Here is a 20,995-nt window from a genome sequence, read left to right on the forward strand (position 1 = left end):
GTAGGGCTGGATTTGTGGGAAGATGTTGTGTAAATTTGGTTTTATCATGGAATATCTTGGTTTCTTCATTTATGGTGATTGAGAGTTTTGCTGGGTATAATAGTCTGGATTGGCATTTGTGTTCTCTTAGGGTCTGTATGAGGTCTGCCCAGGATCTTTTAGCTTTCATGGTCTCTGGTGAGAAGTCTGGTATAATTTTGATAGGTCTGCCTTTATAAGTTACTTGCCCCTTTCCCCGTACTGCTTTTAATATTCTTTCTTTGTTTAGTGCATTTGGCATTTTGATTATTGTAATGTGCCAGGAGGACTTTCTATTCTGGTCCAGTCTATTTGGAGTTCTGTAGGCTTCTTGTTTGTTCATGGGCATCTCTTTCTTTAGGTTAGGTAAGTTTTCTTCTATAATTTTGTTGAAGATATTTACTGGTCCTTTAAGTTGGAAATCTTCGCTCTCTTCTATAGCTATAATCCTTAGGTTTGGTCTTCTCATTGTGTCCTGGATTTCCTGGATGTTTTGGGCTACAGGCTTTATGCATTTTGCATTTTCTTTGACTGTTGAGTCAATGTTCTCTATGGTATCTTCAGCACCTGAGATTCTTTCTTCTATTTCTTCTATTCTGTTGTTGATGATTACATCTATGACTCCTGAATTCTTTCCCAGGTTTTCTGTGCCCAGAGTTGTCTCCCTTTGTGAATCCTTCATTGTTTCTACTTCCACTTTTAGATCCTGCATGGTTTTGTTCAGCTCCTTCACTTGATTGTTTGTGTTTTCCTGTATTTCTTTAAGGGATTTTTGTGTTTCCTCTTTAGGGGCTTCTGCCTGTTGAGCCATGTGCTCCTATATTTCTTTAAGGGAGTTATTTAAGTCCTTCTTGAAGCCCTATATCAGCATCATGAGATATGATTTTAAATCCACCTCTTGCTTTTCCAATGTGTTGGGGTATCTGGAACTTGCTCTGGTGGGAGAACTGGGTTCTAATGTTGCCAAGTACCCTTGGTTTCTGTTGTTAGGCTTCTTGTGTTTTCCTTTTACCATCTGGTTATCTCTGGTGTTAGTTGGTTTTGCTGTCTCTGGCTGGAGCTTGTCCCTCCTGTGAGCCTGTAAGCCTGTATCTGTACTCCTGGGAGACCAACTCTCTTCTGTCAGGGTCTATGCATAGAAGACTGTGGAGTCGCCTGTCTCCCTGCTGCAAATGGCAGCCTGAAGACCTCTGTCCCAGCTGCTCCACTGATCTTATGCCCTGTGTGCTCCTAGCTGTTCCCCTCCAGAGAGAAGGTGGAGATCTCACCTCTGTGCTCAGAAGTGAAAGCGCTGCAGGGAGATCACTCTCTCCTGGCAGGCTGTGCACAGAAGGCTGTGGATCTGCCAGGCTCCCTGGTGCAAATGGCAGCAGGAAGACTTCCCCTGCTACCTACTTTTAATAAGGGCTCAACCTCTCCTATAGGCCACCATCCAGCAGATCTAGTGGAAGAGTAAAGTTAGTAGGATATGGGGGAAGTGAACCTGTTCATTGGGAGTTCATTGGGTGTGAGCTTGATCTCCTTTGGCAGCATTTCAGCCCTGTAGCAAACACCAAATATGATTTAGCAGCTGCAGAGCAGTTTTCTAGGCAGGCAGACTTCCTATATTTTTTTTTTATCATATACCTTGTTTATAATATAAACTTATTTTGTTCTTGAATATGTGGACAGTTTTACAGTCTGACTTTTATAAGGTGTTGTAGTTAGCTGATGCCCCACTCATCATTTGAATGTATTTTTTTAAAAAGTAATAAAGATAACCTGGGAACTTGCCTGTAATTAGCCGAAGCAGTTGGATTGTAAGTTTTGGAACCCACGGGATAACATAGAGAGAGTTATCGAAAGACAAGATTTATAGAACTATGGGGAATGCTGCGGTATATAGCCCAGTGTTACAGTACTTGCCTAATATTCATATCTTGAGTTCAGTAGTTTCCTAGTATTTCCATAGGATACTGATTAAGATGATTTTGGTAGTTTGTTCTTTTCCTACATTCTGTGTTCATCACTATCTCAGACATAAATTTGAAATTTGCAGTTCGTTATCTTATCTGTTGGTGCATTTGGTAGTCTTCATGATCATTCCTCTCTAACCTCTGCCTGAAGTTGGTTATTGTTGACTTTTTCTGTGTAGAGATATCCAATCAGAATCACTTCCTTTTGTCTTACCAAGAATTTCTTTTCTTTTCTTTTCTTTTCTTTTCTTTTTTCTTTTCTTTTCTTTTTTTCCCTCCCCTCCCCTTCTCTCCCCTTCCCTCTCCTCTCCTCTCCTCCCCTTTCCTCTTCTCTCCTCTTCTTTCTCTTCTTTCTTTCTTTCTTTCTTTCTTTCTTTCTTTCTTTCTTTCTTTCTTTCTTTCTTTCTTTCTTTCTTTCTTCCTTCCTTTCTCTCTCCCTCCCTCCCTCCCTCCCTCCCTCCCTCCTTTCCTTCCTTCCTTCCTTCCTTCCTTCCTTCCTTCCTTCCTTCCTTCCTTCCTGATTTTGTTGTTTTTCTAGTTCAGGTCTAGGGAGGCTGTTATCTACTTTTTAAAGACTGTGACTTGACATGACCATGCCTTTTGAAGTTTTCAGTTAATCACTCACAATTATAGTTGATATCTATTTTCTCAGTGACAATTATCTCAGGCTTTATTTTTCTTTATTTATTTTTAGTTTATTTTTGTTTCCAATACATCCTGACCATAGTTTTCCCCTTTTCCTCTCCTTCTAGTCCCTCTCCAGCCTTCCCTTTCCCTTAGAGACATGCTTCCTCTGTTTTCATTCTGAAAAGAGAAGGCTGAAGGGATATCCAATGAAAGAGGTATAACAAGATACAGTAAGACAAAGATACAAATCCTCATATCAAGACTGGGCGAAACAAACCGGTAGGAGGAAAAGAATCCCAAGAGCAGACTAAAGAGTAAGAGACAGCTCCACTCCCACTGTTAGGAGTCACACAAAAACACAACACTAACAACCATAGCCCCTGTGCACAGGACCCAGTACAAATGGACCCATGCAGGTCTGTGGTTGCCGCTCAGTCCCTGTGCCACCATGATCCCTACTAAGTTGATGCCTGTGGGCTCTGTTCTCCTGGTGTCCTTGACCCTTATTTTGTTTTTCTTGAAAGTGTCTTAATTTTCATTTTAACAAGATTTTTAAAGCACCAAATACTCACTTGTAAAACATAGTTTTTATATTAATAGTATTAAGGAAATTGCCTTAGTAAAATTAGAGACAAAGGAAAATAAAGATAGAAAGACGTTGAAATGAAGATAATTTGTTATTCAAATGGTGGTTTTTATAACCAGAGACACTTTTTTCTTGTAGCTATTGCTGAGAAAATTGTATGTTAATACCCAAATGGTCATTTTTGAGACCATTCAATTTGAATAAAAATAAACTAAAAATAAATATCTTGTATAACTCAGATCTTTCTTGCTTATAAAATATAAAAGTTAATCACTATAATAAATTTTACTGTGTTTTTCTTTCATACAATTTGATTATACTCTTTCCTCAACCCCAACCTCTCTCCGATCATCTCCACCTCACTGCTCACCCAGCTTCATTCCTCTCTCTTTCCCTCTTACTCCCCCTCTGTCTCTCTCAAAAAGCAAAACGAAACACCAAAAATCAAATTAAACAAACCATCTGAAAGAAACAGGTAAAAACAAAAACCCAGTAAGACAAAAAAGTACCAAAGCAACATGTATGGGGTCCATATTGTGCCGGCTCGCTGCTCTGTGCTGGGGTGTGTGGAAGACACAGATGTTCTCCTTTCACACCAGGTGTGAACTGCAAATAGCTTCATGCTAAGGAACTCTGTGTTCGCATCCTTTTTTTCCATATTGGGATTTTGTCTGGTGTGAACCTGTGCAGGTGTTGTGTGTACTGTCACAGTCTGTGGGTTCATATGTGTGTCAGTCCTGTTATAAAGACACCATCTCCTTAGATTCCGCCATGCCTCCTGCTCCTACACTCCTTTTCTATATAGATCTCTGAGTGTCGGGAGAGGTACGATAGAGGCTGTGTGGTTGAAAGTCTCTCATTCTGTGTACATTGTCTGGTTTTGGGTCTCTTTGTTAATTACTCTCAACTACAAGAAGCAGCTTCTTTGAGTGATGTCATCTGTGAGTATGCCATTAGGAGCCATTTTCTTGGTTCTCAACTGTCGTTATGTCGTGACCCTTTAATACAGTTTCTTATGTTGTAGTTACCCCAACCATAAAAATAGTTTTTGCTATTTCTTAACTGTAATTTTGTTATTGTTGTGAGCAGTAATGTAAATATCTGATATAAGACCCCTGTGAAATGATCGTTCTATCCCCAAAGCGGTCATCTACTTGTATTTTTCCCCTAGTGCCCCTGTGTTCTTAACTGATATTTATATGCATGTTTGTAGAATCCTTTAATGTTGTATACTAGCTTGTAGGGTTCCTCATTTATTTCTCCCTTATATTGTCTCTTCCAGCTCATTCAGGAAATTGATCCTGATGCCAGTTAGGAATATAAAGATAATGACTACAACTAAGTTAGACTGTCATCTTGAGATAAGGCCAGTCGGTGTAGAGACCACTGAGTACAGAATAGTGAATAAACTAAACAAAATGAATTTCCAGTGATTTCCTCAACACTTTTTTTTTAAAATATTCAATGTGTGGAAACAAGCTTAAGATGAACCAGTTGGTGAAATTAAGGGCAGAAAGGACAAATAGGCTTTCCTACCTAGTATTGACGGCAACAGTGGTCTCTCAGGTTTCTTACTGTTCTTCCCACTTCACAGAATTAAAACAAACAGAAACAAAAGCAGATTGTTGGTACCACAACTTTAAATAAAAATGCATTTTCTTATTTCATGTATTTAATTCTTCACTAATTCAGGAATTTTGTGATACAGTTGGGGAGATCTGAGGTGTGGCTTGGAACTCTGTGTGGGATGACAGTCTTTCAGGGTGGTGTGAAGGTTATCTGTGGAGTGGCTCTCACTGCGCTTACCTAATCACACGGTGCCTGAGCTGGAAAATTAGATGGTAGTGTCAGCTCCCTCTGTACTGATGCAGCAACCCCCTTTCATTAGTTTCTTTTCATTCCCTTCTTTTAAAATATATTTCCATGTAGATTTTTTGTCCATTTCTTAAATATTCTTTTCCTCATTATTTTTAATTCTGAGTTATATATATATAATAGTTACAAAATTTTGCCTTAATAAAGCAGGCTTAACAAATTTTTATTTACATTTTTTCAGAAAAAGTGTATCGCAGATTTTAATATAAGCAGAGTGGCAGTATTACAGGGTATCCAAGTCAACTTTTGATGCAAAACAACTTTTATTTCTGTGATGTATATACAAGTGCATATAACATGCATGTGAGTTATTTGACACAATTGAAAGCCTTGACATAAATTGGTGTTTTACTGTTTTATTCAGAAAATTATATAGTATGGGAGTTGTGTTTTGTTTCTGACAAAGGCTTAAATTAGTGTTTTATTCATGTTTTTACAATACTTTTTCTTTTATAAATTCTGGGACCACTTAAACACTCAAGAATAAACTTGTGGGTGAGTGGAGAAATTCTGTAGAAGCTGCAGAAGGAGACAAGGCATGGGAGGCCTGTGAGGACATTTGGTGTCCATGGCCACAGGGCAGCAGCTCTGTTTTAGTTGAACAGAAGCTGATTTTTCAAGAGGGGAAGAAAGGGTTTGCAAAAGTCAGAAGATGTCTATTCCCAGATTATGTTCAAGGATGGATTTGATTGGTATGGAATGAATAGACCCAAGTCAGAAAAGCCATTTTTAGGAAGCTTATGCTACCTTTAACATAAACCACTTGCAAACAAAACAAAACATCCTTGTATGAAACAGCATATCTCATGTTCTGTTACAAAATAGGACAGTTTAGTATCTGTGATATACAATATATAACTATAGATATTAATCATGGAAGAAACATACTACTTCTTTTTTCTTTTGTTTTCAAAATATGGTTATTCTCTTGTGTGAAAGCTTCTAAGTGCCAATATATTCAGAGAGAAGTTATGGCATTCTTGACATGGACTTTTGGTAGATTGAATTAGTATTATATTGGGATAGAAAAATTCATGCTCTGTAGATTGAATTGGTAAAATCTACTGATAGTTTGGATGTATGTGGTATAATTATGTATGTGGCAAAAACTACCATGGATAGCAGTTAGAAGAGTCATGGTTTTGGTCTAATACATGGAAAGTGCAGAGGAAGCAGGGTTAGATAAGGAAAATGAAATATTTTTATGATACCAAGTTGACAAGTAATTAAATGAGTCTGAAATCTTAGAAGATGAGGTGAAAGACAGGAAATATAGATTATTGTATTTATGGGGCCCATGTTAACTTGTGGGAGTCTGTAGATACAATATAGCTATAACAGGGCATTGAAGATGTTTGGAGTATAGATAGGGATGAGAGCTAGCTAAAGCCAGTAAGGAAAACAATTGTTATTAAGGAACAGGAAGTTCCAATGATATTTGTGATGAATGAAGAAAAAAATGGCTTCTTGTGAAGAACATAGCATTGACATCTCATACTCTGGTAAGTCTTATAGAGCACAGAAGAAAGAATTGTCTGTTGAATTTCATAATATAGAAGTTATTACTTTGAGAAAAACAACAAGATAGATAGACCTTTAGCCAGAGAGCACAGAGACAGTATTCAAATTAACAAAATTAGAAATGAAAAGGGATACATCATATCACAAACAGAGGAAATTCAAAAAAAATCATCAGATCTACAAAATCCTATATCCAACAAAACTGGAGTATCTGGATGAAATGGACAATTTTCTAGATAGATACCAGGTACCAAAGTTAAATCAGGATCAGATAAACCACCTAAACAGTCCCATAACCCCTAAAGAAATAGAAGCAGTCATTAAAAGTCTCCCAACCAAAAGAAAAGAAAAAAAAGAAAAAGAAAAAAAAAAAAGCCCAGGACCAGATGGGTTCAGTAATAGAGAATTCTACCAGATTTTCAAAGAAGACCTAATACCAATGCTCTTCAAACTATTCCACAAAATAGAAGAAGGAACACTACCCAATTCATTCTATAAAGCCACAGTTACACTGCGTATTCTTCCTTGAAGATGAAGCAGTTTCTGTTTAATCAGGGGCTTGTCACAATATCCTTTCATAGAGGACTTCATAAGAGATTTTCTTCTGCTTCTATCATGTTTAATGTTCCAAGCAGATTTTAAAAGCTTGTTGAATGCATATTACTTGTATATTTAAGAGGCATTTAACTATTATAAATCATTTTGATGACTTAAAAATGTCAATACTGAGTTGTATATTTTAAAATGAATCATATTAGTTTAATAAAAAAGAAGTTATTGCTAAGAGCAATCTAATAAAATGTTAACAATAGAAATTTGATTATTTAACTCAGAAAAGAATGTGAAATGAGGAAGCAGTTGCAGTGGCTATACAACTTCCAGAGATTATGCTACGAAGATGAACAGAAAAATAGGATAGACTTTGGAAGAAAAACTGAGTACAAGAGAGGTTCTTTTAAGATGAGAAATGCTTGAGGAATAGCATCAATAGGGAAGGACGTGGTAAGAAAAAGTGTATTAGGTGTGAAATTAAATGGGTAAGAGGCTGATAGAATACTTTCCTTCTATAACCTGATTCATAATTAACAGGATTCTCTGATAAATCTCTATTTATGTTCTTTTCTCAGGGACAGATGAATTGTAAGTTTTAAGTTGATAAGATTGCACAGCAGGCATCTTATTCTTAGAAGGTCTGTTTGGGTGGAACAGAGATTTTGCCTGCCTGGTTTAAGTTGAGATAAGAAAGGAGAAACTGCAAACCTAAGGTAATCTGTTAGGTCATTTCCAAAGCAAGATCTGGATCATATGGAATGAATGAATTCTGGGCAAAAGAACTATTTTAGAATTGTTTTGATCAAAAGATTACCTACCAGCAATGGTTCTTCAAATTCAGAATGTAAGAATAGAACACAGTGTTGGACACTGTACTGTTCTCTGATTCTCACCTTGAATGGTACTAAGCTCAGGAGAACTTCCTCTGCTCTTAATAGTCCAAGACTATTTCAGGGTTATTGCTACACATTCTCTCTCTATCAAACTCCCCACTGAGACATGATATCGATAGACTGTAAGTTCAAATGCATGAGTACTAGGGTGTTATTGGACCCCTTTTCCTTCACTCCTGTCTCCTTCTTTCCATCCCATTTCTTCCTTGTGTACTCTGTAGGAGACAGACAATACCCAGGGAATTTCAGGGAATACTTCATAGACACATCGCTAAAGAATGAATGATTTTTGAGCAGTGATTTAGCCTCTCAATATTTTTGTAGAACCCAACAGTTTGAATAATTTAAACATTGAGATTCAGTATCTTTGCCTGGGAAATGTTGGGGCTGCATCTTCAAGTGACTTTTATACTGAGCACATACCATTCGAAGGATGGAGGACTAGTAGTTAGATAGTTGTGCAGGCCTATATGATAAACCTGAATTCATCTATATTTACAGGAGATCATTTGTCAGAAAACCATAGTTTTATCTAAGTCCATCTGGGCATTAAGATGTTGGAATATTAGACATTAATTTCATATTATTACTTTTGTAATTACAGTTGGATAGTATAGTAGAGTTATAGTAGGATAGGATATAGTTTTTTTTATTTTTAACTACTTTTATTTTGGAGGATTATAATATAATTACATCATTTCTCCCTTTCATTTCTTTCCTCCCAACCCTACAATATGCTTCTTCTTGGCTTTCTTTTAAACTCACTGCAAACTACATTTTAGATATTTGTCCTTAGACTCATAAATCAATTTTAATTTTTGTGTTTAATGCAGTCTTTTATTAGGTGAATATTTAATGCCCTCTGTTTGACTACCTTTAAAAACATCAAAGTAGAATTTATATCAGTTGATTGAGCCTTCTTTACCTGATATGGCTGACTCTAACAGGATCTCGCTTTAGAAACTGCTGAAATACCCCTGTCTGTTCAAAATAGGTTTCAATCACCTTTAACCTTGCCTTTATGTTTATCCTTCTTAGTGATAATTATTGTAGGTCTGTATTGGCCAATGGGGCTTTGTAGACAGACCAAAACAATGGGCAGGAAAGATAACATGAAAACACACTGTAGGCAGTGGAAAACATTTAAGTTCTGTTTCCCATTTTCCCTCAGACAAAGACATGCTTTTGGATACATTTTCTGCATATTGAAATATATAATGACATATATAAATGATAAGGATAAAAAGTTCTAGTTTATGAGAAATGTTCTGTTATGTGCAACTTAATTTGCAAACAGAACTGTAATGTTAAATTTTATTTTTATATTTTTATGTAAATAACTTTTTTCATCATAGAAACTAATTGATGTTCTTTAAAAAAAGAAATTAAGAGTCAAACACATGGAATGACTATGATCAAATTATGCTACATACATGTGTGAAAAATCTCATGATGAAACCCATTGCTTCTTACAACTAATACCTGATTTAAAAAAAAGATAAAATTGTGTGCCTGATGATAATAAAGGTAGGGAGGTAGTTACTGGAATGAAACAAAGATATACTGTGGAGTACTAAGACACATTTCTTGGTAGCCAAACTTATGGCTGAAACAAAACTGTCAAATTACTTACAGGGAAAAAAGAACCTCCATTCTTTTTCTTTTTTTTTTTTTTTTTTTTTTTTTTTTTTTTTTTTTTTTTTTTTTTGGTGATGTAACAGGTGGAGAAAAATTGCACAAAAGGAATTATAGATAAGAGTTCTTTAGGCCAATATTATTATAGATATAATTGTTCTCATATTATGATGAAATATGCTTACAATTGTGACAATGACTATATTGTTTTTTTCACATAATAGCACAGTTTGTTCAGTATTATTTCCTGAAGAATCTGGTAAGCTTGAAAGATATTAGCTAATGAACATGCCTGTTGAAATCACTTTGCAAGCTCAGTGGAGTCCTTGTATTCCCAAGGCTATAAACATCATTACATTGTGGTTTTTGGAAAATGTAACTCAAGCCATTGAGTTGGATCTGATTCATGTTCAGATAGATTTTGAGACTGTGTTGTTGCTGCTGATGAGTTCCTTGTTAATTTTGTGTGGAGCTAACAGTCCTAACATTGGCATATATAATTACTGTTTCTGAAATACTCATCCTTTTTATTCTAGGTAGATTCTCTAGGTATCACTTTGAATGCTCTCACTTGTGAGGTGAAATTTGGTTGGACTCAATAGCTGGATTCTTGCATTCTGTGAAAAAATGTTACTGTTGCTGCCAGATTCAAGGCAGCTTTCAAAATGTGTCTGTGCCAAAGCACAGCAGGGTTAGCCTTCATTTCTCCTGGCAAGGAAGAGGAGACAGAGAGGATCGTGAAGCTGTGTCTTCTTTATGCCTGGGTGGTGGCTTGTTTTTGCTTTCTCTCTGCTCTCTGAATTAGATGATAGGGTGATTTAGATTACGAGTGTGCTCTGAATCTATGACGAATAGTATGTACCAAAGCAGAGATTAGTCTCTGAGAACTGTATAGAATAACTTTATATCACAAAGCTACTGGGTATCTACAAAAATTAAAATTAATTATACAACTTATTTTATTTTTAAATTTATGTGTGTGTGTGTGTGTGTGTGTGTGTGTGTTCATGTGCGTGTGCGTGTGTAGGAGTGTATGTGTATGTATGCATGTTCATGTGTGTGGGCACCCCAAATTAGCATAGGGTACCTTCCTAGATTGCCCTTCACATTTGAAGCAGAGTCTCTCGTTGAGTATGGAACTTGCCATTTTGACTAGTCTGGCTAGCCAGCCTGCTCCTGGGATTCATCTTACTCTCCCCTGTTCTGGGATACAGGTGTGCTCTGCTCCTGCCTGACCTTTACCTATCAAGTACTTTATTTACTGAGCTGTTATTTCAGTCCCTTTATCATAATTTTGTGAATAGAAATGTTCTAGTTGTTTTTAGATTTGAATACATGTATTTAGGTCTAAACTTCCTTTTGATCCCTGAATATATTGCCTAATTCACCCTAAATTGAAGCATTGGGAAAATGATATGTTTTGAAAGCCTCCTATTCCCTCCCATTTATTAAGAATTCTATGCCTCTGTTTCTTTTCTTATTTGTTGTCTCTGAAGTGAATGGTTCTATAATCTTTGCTTCAGGGCAATATTTCCAACTGATGATATTAATCTGCAAAACACAAGGATAGGATTTTGGAGATGTTTTCTGGTATCTGTTTACCTTTCTTGGACACTTAAGATAGTCAATGGAACTAAAGTAGTGGGAAACTGATGTAGTTGTTATATATATATATATATATATATATATATATATATATATATATATATATATATATATCTCATAACTTTGAGTGTGTGTGTAGTATTGATATAATATATGTAAATGAGACTGTATGCACAGAATTGTATATTTTAGGAAATGAGAAGCTCTGTTAGCATTTCTAGATTTTTGTCATGATGTCACATATTTGTGGCATTAGAATTTCCATAATTTTTCAGCTATTCTTAGATACAAGTTTACTTATTTGCATGTAAAAAGTATTTCAATGGAAACATTTTGGTACTTTTATTTACATTTCATTATTTTTATGTGATTGTATGTATGTGTCTTTTCATGTGTGAATATATATGTATACATGCCATGGTTTATAAATGAAGGACAGAGGACAAGTGAGCGCAAGTTGTTAGGGTTTGAAGAAAGTGCCTTTTGTCTTTGCACATCCCATTGGCCCTACTTTGTTACTCTTAGAAATTAAAAGTCAACTCTGTGTTATGCCTGATGCTTTTATTCTCTACTTGGGAGATAAGGCAGCAAGATACCATGTTTCCAGCCAGCTTGGGCTACAAGGTTATGAAGCTACCTTAGTTATGGAGTGAGTTCCTGTCTGAGAAAGGCAAAGTAGTGGAGCTGATGGTGTGGCTGCACAGCGAGGGCGCTCACAACCAAGCTTGATGACTCGTCCATTGCTGGACCCCATATGGTGAAGTGAGAGGGCTGACTCCTTCCAGTTGTCTCCTGTGAGCTCACAGTGGGACATGTACACACACATGGAAAACTAAAACTAGGATGATATTTTCCAGATCAAACCATTTGCCTAAAAATTCACAGAATTCTTTGTTTCTAATTGCTGAGTAGTATTCCATTGTGTAAATATACCACATTTTCTGTATCCATTCCTCCCTTGAGGGGCATCTGATAACCCAATCACAAAAGAATACACATGGAATGCAATCTCTGATAAGTGGATATTAATTAGCCCAGAAGCTCTGAATACCCAAGGCACAAATCTCATAACAAATGACTCCCATGAAGAAGTATGGAGAAGGTCCTGATCCTGGAAAGGATTGATCTAGCATTGGAGGGGAATATAAGGACAGATAAAAAGGAGGGAGGTGATTGGAGAATGGATGGAGAGAAGAAGGTTTATGGGACATATGGGGAGGGGGGATCCGGGAAAGGGGAAATCATTTGGAATGTAAACAAAGAATATAGAAAATAAAAATATTAAAAAAAAACCTAAAACTAAATGTGCACAGCTTTAAAATAACAAATCTAATGATGTCCAAAGTAATGGTACCTTAATCAGGTAAGAAACTTCCCAAATTTTGATGTTTTTATTTTGTTTGTTAATTTTGTTAATTTAACTAGTATCCAGTAGGTTTTGTAAACCAAACTTACAAGTGACCATGAGTTTGTACTTCTAATATTTTTGAAGATAATATAGGAAGCTAAAGCTAAGTTTGGTTTTCTTCTCATTTAGATGTTTCATAGTAACAATTAAATTGCATTGTTGTAGGATTTCAGAATTTTGCTGTTGAAAAAAGACTATTGCTCATGGGCACTCATAGCTAAACAGAAGGAAATTAGTAAGGTTGTATATGATTTCCTTAACCATTGTTAAGCATACAGTATGGGTGCATTCTTAAGGGTTAGTAATTATCTTGTGATTATAGGGTTGTTTGTAAAAACTGTTGAAAGTTTGTGTTTTTTTTTCAGAAAGAAAGTTATACTCAGATCCTAAGGTAATATTATTGTTTTGGTTTTTATTGTTCTGTTTTCTTTTATGTTTTGAACATTTTTGAAGTCTTTGATAGTTATCAAGTAATATTCCTCAAAAACATTGTACCAATGTGGGCTTCTACCAAGAAGTGTGGTAGATTATTATCCATTTTATGAGCACCTGCTTAATATTTTGCCTATTTGATAGATGAAAATAACTTGTTTTTATTTTTTGGCAATTATTTTAATTGCCCACAAATTAAACTTCAGGTGTTGATTGACATTTTCTGTGTCTTCTTTTCTTGTGTTGCCTTTGCTTTCCAATGTTTCTAAGCACATTTGAATCTATTGGAACTCTTACTGACCCTGGTTTTGGCACTGAGTTGCTAAAGATCTTAGTAGAACAACTGAAGAGAAACTAAAGGTTCCTTGTCATGACTGTCAAAGGTTAGTTCATGTATACAGGACAGGGTAGGAATAAGGTTCTGATTTGAGCTCTAAGGCATTTCTTATTTAAGGATTTTTGAAAAGGAAAATTATGTGTATGACCTGTCACTGCCACTGTCATCTGATGAACAAATATAAAAATTATACCAAAATATAATTGTTAAATTATTTGATCAGTAACTGCTTCTATATGTTGTTTATAGTGAGATTTTTAAATACTATGATTTTGAATTATAGAGTGTATAAAGTACATCATATACATTACATATTTTAATTCAATAATAACTCTAGGAGAAGAGAGTGCAAGTTTGACTTAAAGATAATCACATATTAAATATATAAAATGAACATCCTAGAGTATTATAACTAATAAGGCTTCAGCTAGTGCTTAGACGCCACTCTGACTATAGATCTGTGCTATTGCTTGTTAACTTGCACTATAACAGAAACATGGAGCAAATATCTTTAACATTCTTTGCGACACTTGAGGTCATGACCAGTTACAAAGTCCATTGAATTGCAATGTATATAATGTTTTTTACAGACATTAGTAATTCTATTTATGAAGTTTATGCCTTGATGTGATACCATGTGGTAAGCAAACAAATGAACATAATAGCAAATCAAGTCTTTCAGTGATTTTTCTATCTTATGTACTGATATGACTAAAAAATTATCAATTTAATAACATGTAGAAATCTATTCAAAAATGTTTGTTGAATACTAAATCTGACCTGGGAACTGTGCTAAATGACTAAAACATAATGCAAGACACAATTTAATAAAGTTGGCAATGCAAATTTTTTTATGTAACTATACCAATTTTACTTTCTTAAATACTGTTTAAATACTTAAATACTGAAAGAGAGGTTATAAGCACAACTGAGGATGCTATCTAAGCCAGAAGACTTCCTTTGACATTTGACAGTGATGAGGAGGTAGGGTTGGAGGTACCATTTAGGGATATTGGGGAAAGATTGAGAAATATTGACAGATATTGAGAAAGCAGATTAAGAAGGTCAGTAGTATGTGTGCTGTCTGGAGTATAAAGCAGACCTCCGAGGAAGGCAGCTGATGTGATGGGCTTCACTCAAGCAGTCATCTAAGACTCAATTCAGTGACATCGCTGATGCGCAGGCCAGTCTCGGAACTCTCACTGTGACCTCCCTTTCAATCCAGTTTTGAGACAAAGGAGAAAAAAATTTAAATAACAAAACATATTCTGTTCTTTAGTCAACCTAACTTAGCAGACTTGTTTCAAAAGGGCTTTGATTAGTTATAAAATTTAAACCTATACACAAGACAGTTAGATACTTTTATCACAAATATTATTAACCATGAAGCTAAGTCAAAAGTAATAATCTTAAAAATATATGATTCTAATTGTAAAAATTGACAATTTTAAGATGAAAATTATCAAGTTTTGATCAGAGGTCTAAAATGCAAACCATGTTGAGTTTCTTCTGATTGACATAAAGGAAATAAACCTACCTAAATTCTGCATTTTAAAATTTAGAGATGCGTTCTCTTACTGAAATATCCTTGCTTATATCACTGGGTGATAGCTTTCTGCTTGTCAGTAGAGATTGGCTTATTTATAGTAAGCTTTGCATATGTGCTAATGACTGAAAAATATATAGAAAATCAAGGGGAGAGCACAGAAAATGGACAAAGTGAAGACTCTCATTTCAAAGATGTTTTAAACAATCTGTGTATTTATTAGAGCTTCAGTTTTTATCCTCTGAAAAATGCCAGAAGAAATAATATGTGTGACTTTCATGGATAATAAAAACATTTAGAAACCCCTTACAAAATGAAAATATACTTTATGAATGGACATGAGTGTGCTTGATAGATAGGTTGATGGTTACCCATAATCAAAATAAGGGCACTCTTAGTTTAGGTCAAGCCTGTAACTGAACAACTTAGAAAGATGGTCCCGCTGGTAGAAAACTAGTGTTTTATTTGACACATAGTCAGCCTCAAAGAACAGATGCTTATAGGAGGGAAATCTCATTAGTCTGAGATGATGGTTGGAACCTTCAGGCAATAGCCACTAATCAAAGTGCTGTGAATACCATGATTGAAATTAGTTAAGAATGAGTCATAAAATACTTCTGATTATGGTTACTTTTTAATTTATGGGAAAGATTTTAAGTAATGTGCTATTTAGTTGGATTTTAATATAGATAGTAAAAATATTTTTTCTGTAATTACATAACCCACTATATAGTCCCATATATGTCCTTTAGAAAGATGCCAAGATGAACATTATTCTCTTCTTTCTAAAAATATTTTAGACATGTTAAATAAGAAATTAATATGACCAAGTGCACAGTTTCTAAATACACTGCGCCATAGAAATACAGGATGAAGGTGTGGGCGGTAGGAGCTGTTGTCTGTCATATTTTTATTTCTTCGTGATTCTGAAAGGAGAACAGAGCACTTATTTTTAGTTTTGGTCCTATGCAGTAGCTCGAAGAGATACATTCTGTGGCTGGACTCATTCATTTTTCAAAAGAGAAAGCGGCTGGGAAAATGCATGATTTCTCTTCTTTCCCAGTAGCAACATTGAGAACATACCTTGTTCCATTTTATTACTTGTGAGATTTTATTGCTGGCAGCCAGATGTGCAGAAAGTCCTGACGACAGCATGTATTCATTGCGTGTTTTTAATAGGCTTAGAGAGATCTGAGTAGAGCACATGAACGCAGCCCAGCCTCACACTTCACGGGGATGCCCAGCACGCTCACTGCTGTTTAGAATTCTTGCTACAGTCAGGAGAAAGCCGAGAGCTGCACGAGCTGAACCTTCTACGTCTGAATTAGAAGAATAATGACTGTACAATTAGCTATCAACCTCTGCTCATTTAAGCACAGCTTTTACAGAGCCCAGGAGAAATATGGAACTTGATTGGCATGTTTTTATTTGATGGTGTCTGCAAATAGATGACTTTTAAAGACAGGTGGTAAGGAAAAATAAGAGGAGGATAAAAAGAAGGAAAATGCAATTTGAGACGTTGCGCCAGGTCTGCAATTCTGTTTTATCTCATTTCCATGGGGTTTTTTCATCCCCACCAAATATTTTACAGAATGAGCTTTTTGGACAAACGCTGAACAATGCAAGGTAAGTAAAACTAAACTATATTTTTTCTAATATTATTTTCAGAGCAGTAATCTTGTATGTCTATGACATTGTTTGCCTTGATGTGTTAGTAAAATATGGGTGCTATTTTTTAAATCAAATACAGCATTTTACATAGCTTTCTTAATTTGATTTTAAGAAGGAAAAATCTCTTTTTTTAGGGTTTATAAATCTTATTAAATATAAGTAGATTGACCTCTGAAACACAATACAGATCTCAAGCTGTTTCACTGTCTCTTTCCCAATAAATAAAATGATTAACTTAAAATGCCTGATAAATGCTTTCCCTGCAATCATGATAGTGATTGTACTGCATATATAAGTATGGGACTGTATAAGCATGTGTGATTTGTTGGAAAATGTGAATTAGCAATCATGCATGCTCTTGTAAAACATGCGGAAGATGATTTCATGGCTAAGACATTTCTCTATGCAGGGCAGATCAATAATCACTCTTAAATAAGCTGTACTGTGAAGCTGCAGACAACGCTTGGTTTTATGTCAGCTACTTTTGGGAGGATTCTTTATTATAAATTTCTATTGCTCTTTCTGCTGATCTCTTTTTTGTCGTGAAGGTTGTTCAGTTATGAACATATGTTCTGGATGGTTTGTCTGGCTTACACTAACTGAGGTATCTTCCTGAAGCGAGCTTTAAAATGCAGTTTTAATACTAGGTTCTTTCCTCATTTAAGTAGTTCAGTTTTGAGAATCTCTCCTGTTTTATTTCAAAATAGAAAAAATATGCCATCACCCCACTTAAGCAAAATATGCATGTAGAAGGGCTGAGACAGATATTCTGATAATATAATAATGCCCTAAAATTTTCTAGAAACTGGCAGGAGACTAATAGTGCTCAGAAGACTGGGTTGCTTTGTTGTTCAACTCCTTTTAGGATCTCTGTGTACTGTGAGATAACCTATTGTAGAGATTAAAAAACCCTCGTTATACAATATGTATCTTAGTATGGAAGGTGAAAAGCAGGCCCTTAAAATTTATTGTCATTTAAGATTTTTCTTGGTGGCAAATACATTTATGACCTTTTCTTTGTATATGGAGTTTTTTTTTTTCCCTCAGTGAATGGACTACTTTTTCATTTTTTTTTTACTTCAGACTAGCCTAAGGCATGACAGTATATGACATGCTGAGTATTCTACAATAGGCTCTTTATATTTTAAGACCTTGGGTTTTTTTTTTTATTTAGCAGCATATCCCTTTAATTTACTGCAAAATTATATATATTGTGCTATTTTAAAAATAAAAGTAATGTGGCTTTCTTCAAACTTCTATGTTCAAGCTGGCAGAATTTATAAATGAACACTCTTCTTGTATAGTTTTTTCTTTTCTTTTGTTGTTTTTGTTTTTGTTTGCAATATCAGGAGTTGCTGTGTGCCTCAGTTCATGCTTGCTGTGGAAGCTGTGTGACAGTGGTGTAGTGAGGTGAGGCACAGTGTTGAGTGAGCGCTGGCACTGCACTCCCGGGGCTGCCCTTGCTCTGGCCTCAGGCTTGGTTTGTTGTTGACATGTTTATAATTTCAATACTCTTATTAAATTACGGTATTTTATTTTGTTACAATTAAAGTATGAGTTGCAAAATTTCTAGTGCCTCCACAAGCCAATCTTGTTTAATTTTCTCTGAAAATACTAATAAGTAATGAATTTATTCTGCTTTAGAAAGCAAATCATGTCTTTTATGTGTTCCTAATTCTTATTCTTAAAAGAGGCATGTGGCATTATGTTACAAATTGATCTATGAATCTTCAGAAATAGCCAACAACTTGATTTATTTTTATGACCAAGAAAAAGAATATGTACTGATAGTTATTTTAGAAGTATGGAGACTGTAAAATAGGCATATGAATTCCCAGTTTATGTTAACACATTAAAATTCTTTGGTTATATTTTGTGTTCAGATTAGATAAATGGATCATTGAAGTTTTTTTATTCTGCTTAAATACTAGTGCCTGGATAAACATATTACAGTTAATGTTGGAGCAAAAACAAAACCCATGTATTATGAAAATTTCATTCTTCAAAAACTTCATAGAAGGCGGAGCTGGACTGAAAGGTGCAGTCTCACAGTGATGCCAGTTGTTGGAGACTCTCAGTTACATAATTTACTTCAGTTTTGCCTGTCATGTGAATAGTAATAACTTCTAGTTTAGATCAGTTGGATGGACTAGTCAGTATTTATTCCAAGATGTTAGTTATAGCCACTGAAGGGTCAGGAAAATAACATGGTAGAATTGCCTATGTAATTTTATTCTGAATAGCTTTTTAGGAGAAATTACTAGAATACTGTTCATCACATATAGAAAAATACATTATTACAAGGGTAACCTATTAATCAGTTTTGGAATTAAGACCTTTCTTGAATAACCAATCATACTTTTCAGTATGTAACAACTTTTTCAGGTTTTTGGTGTCTGGGAAGTTGATTTCTGTGCCATGTTAGCAAGAGAAGGCTAAGAGCTGAAAATCTCTCCATGTGCTCTGGAAACTTTGCTACATTCAACTTGTCAAAGAAGGAAAGATTTTATGTATGCCAGTATATTGTTCACATCATAAATCATAGAACTAGAAATTAATATGGATTGCTAAACTGTTTTTATTAACTTACGAACAGTAGATATTTAGTAATGAAAATTATTAGATTATTTACAACTAGTTTTTCTTTGTAGACCACATAGTATGACTATAATGTTTCAGGGTGAAAGTTGTTAGCTTACTCTCCCTTCTTTATGGTCCTTAAGCAGCATTTTGGAAGATAAAGGAGGTGGAAGGATATACTCTGTTCTGCAGTAAACAGCTGATGATCCATCCAGTGGTGAAAACAGAAAATGCCTGGGCCCTAATAAATCCGTCTGATAGGCTTTGATGAAATGACACTTTAAATTCTTGTTTCCCACTCTTCTCATTGTAAGCTCATTTCCCCCTCAAATTAAATTATTTAGCCAGGACACACAGATAATTACGCATATCACCAGTAAACAAGTCCTCAAGTACTGAATTCATCATGAAATCTAATTTGTAATTTTTGTGATCCTGGCTTTGCAAGTAAGGTTAAAAATTTTTGGACTCTAGGAAGTGTTTATGCAGAGGGCACTACATTGAGTTAACAGTTGCTCTGGGCAGCCTTTACATGAACATAATAACAGTGGCTTGTTTGTAAGACTGTACTTAATAGTTTGTAAATTTTTCTCTTTCTTGGTTTTTAACATTGTCACACACTGAAGAAATCTGTGTTTTCCTTTAAATGTAATTATTTTTTGGTCTTTAAATGTGTGACAGATTGTTGTTCCATCTGACCACATAGGGGCACAATAAAACTGGAATTTTTTCAGAAAATATATTATAAATAGTTTTCTCTTTCTCATACATGTGCACAGCGGGATATGTAGAATCTCATTATTAAAACTAAGAATAAAAATCTTGTTAAAGGTAAGGACTACCATCTTTCTTTGTTGGCATTTCTGATTGTAAGTACAGGAGCTGCATGGTCTGGTTTGCTGAAGGAGACCTAGCTTATGCCTCATGTCCTCCTTGATTACTAGTTCTGCCTTGCCTCTCAAAAGTGTTGATTTGGTAGTAAGAGGGCCGTTACTCTTCAAAAATCAATTATAAATCCTAAATTTACCTAATGCAAATGTGTTATTTTATTGAAACCTTACACAAATTCTAAACATCAATATTTTATATAAAGAGCACGATTTTTCAAAATAAATGTTTATTTAGGCTGGTAGTTCTTTTGGTCAGAAGTATCTAATCTTTTACAGACCATTTACTATTGCTTTGGATTATTATGAAACCACTAATTTGTGCTCTTGATTTTGGCACAGGTGTTTGTTATTCATACCTGCACATTAATGGTCACTCTGATATTGAGACGTGTGCTTTCTTTTCGGAGCTCAGAGGATGCAGTCTGCATATGTGTACAGTGTTGCATTTGGCATGATCACATAATAATAAATTTTCACTTTGGGAATGTACTTTCCTGGGCTGTTTATATTAGGAAGCATAAAGAATTAAATTCACCATGAAATCGGTTACTTTTTGTGATCCTGACTTTGAAAGCAAGATGAAGTATGTTTGGATTCTCCAAGCTATCTCCCTGTTACAGCATATACTGCATCAAGTTGTCAGTTGACACAATTTGTGTGTATATTTGAACTTTATTTAGTATATATGTAATCATTATTATAGTCATTGATGGTGATCTTTATAATTATTTGTGGTTGATGCAGATCTGCATTATCATGGACATTTTTACTAGAGCACTTATGGTTCTTGATTGCCTATCATAATTAGCATAGATGCTTATATTTATAATGGTTGTATTTAAGTGGTTTTTTTTCAATGAGCGA

General features: G+C 35.0%; 1 protein-coding gene across 29 annotated transcripts in view; it reads left to right on the forward strand.

The window, feature by feature from the left end:
* The window catches only part of Rims2 (regulating synaptic membrane exocytosis 2), a 540,571-nt gene that overhangs the window by 199,766 nt on the left and 319,810 nt on the right, over window positions 1-20,995 (forward strand). For 12 of the 29 annotated variants that reach the window (XM_052160881.1, XM_052160885.1, XM_052160872.1 and 9 more), the window contains exon 1: window positions 16,495-16,616. The exons of the other annotated variants lie outside the window; for them this stretch is intronic. In XM_052160881.1, coding sequence (XP_052016841.1) covers window positions 16,495-16,616 — 122 coding nt within the window. Of the gene's footprint in view, window positions 1-16,494; window positions 16,617-20,995 lie in introns of those variants that run through there. 29 annotated transcript variants of the gene reach the window in all.

Source organism: Apodemus sylvaticus, chromosome 17 (genome assembly GCF_947179515.1).
Source record: "Apodemus sylvaticus chromosome 17, mApoSyl1.1, whole genome shotgun sequence".
Lineage (NCBI taxonomy): Eukaryota > Metazoa > Chordata > Mammalia > Rodentia > Muridae > Apodemus > Apodemus sylvaticus.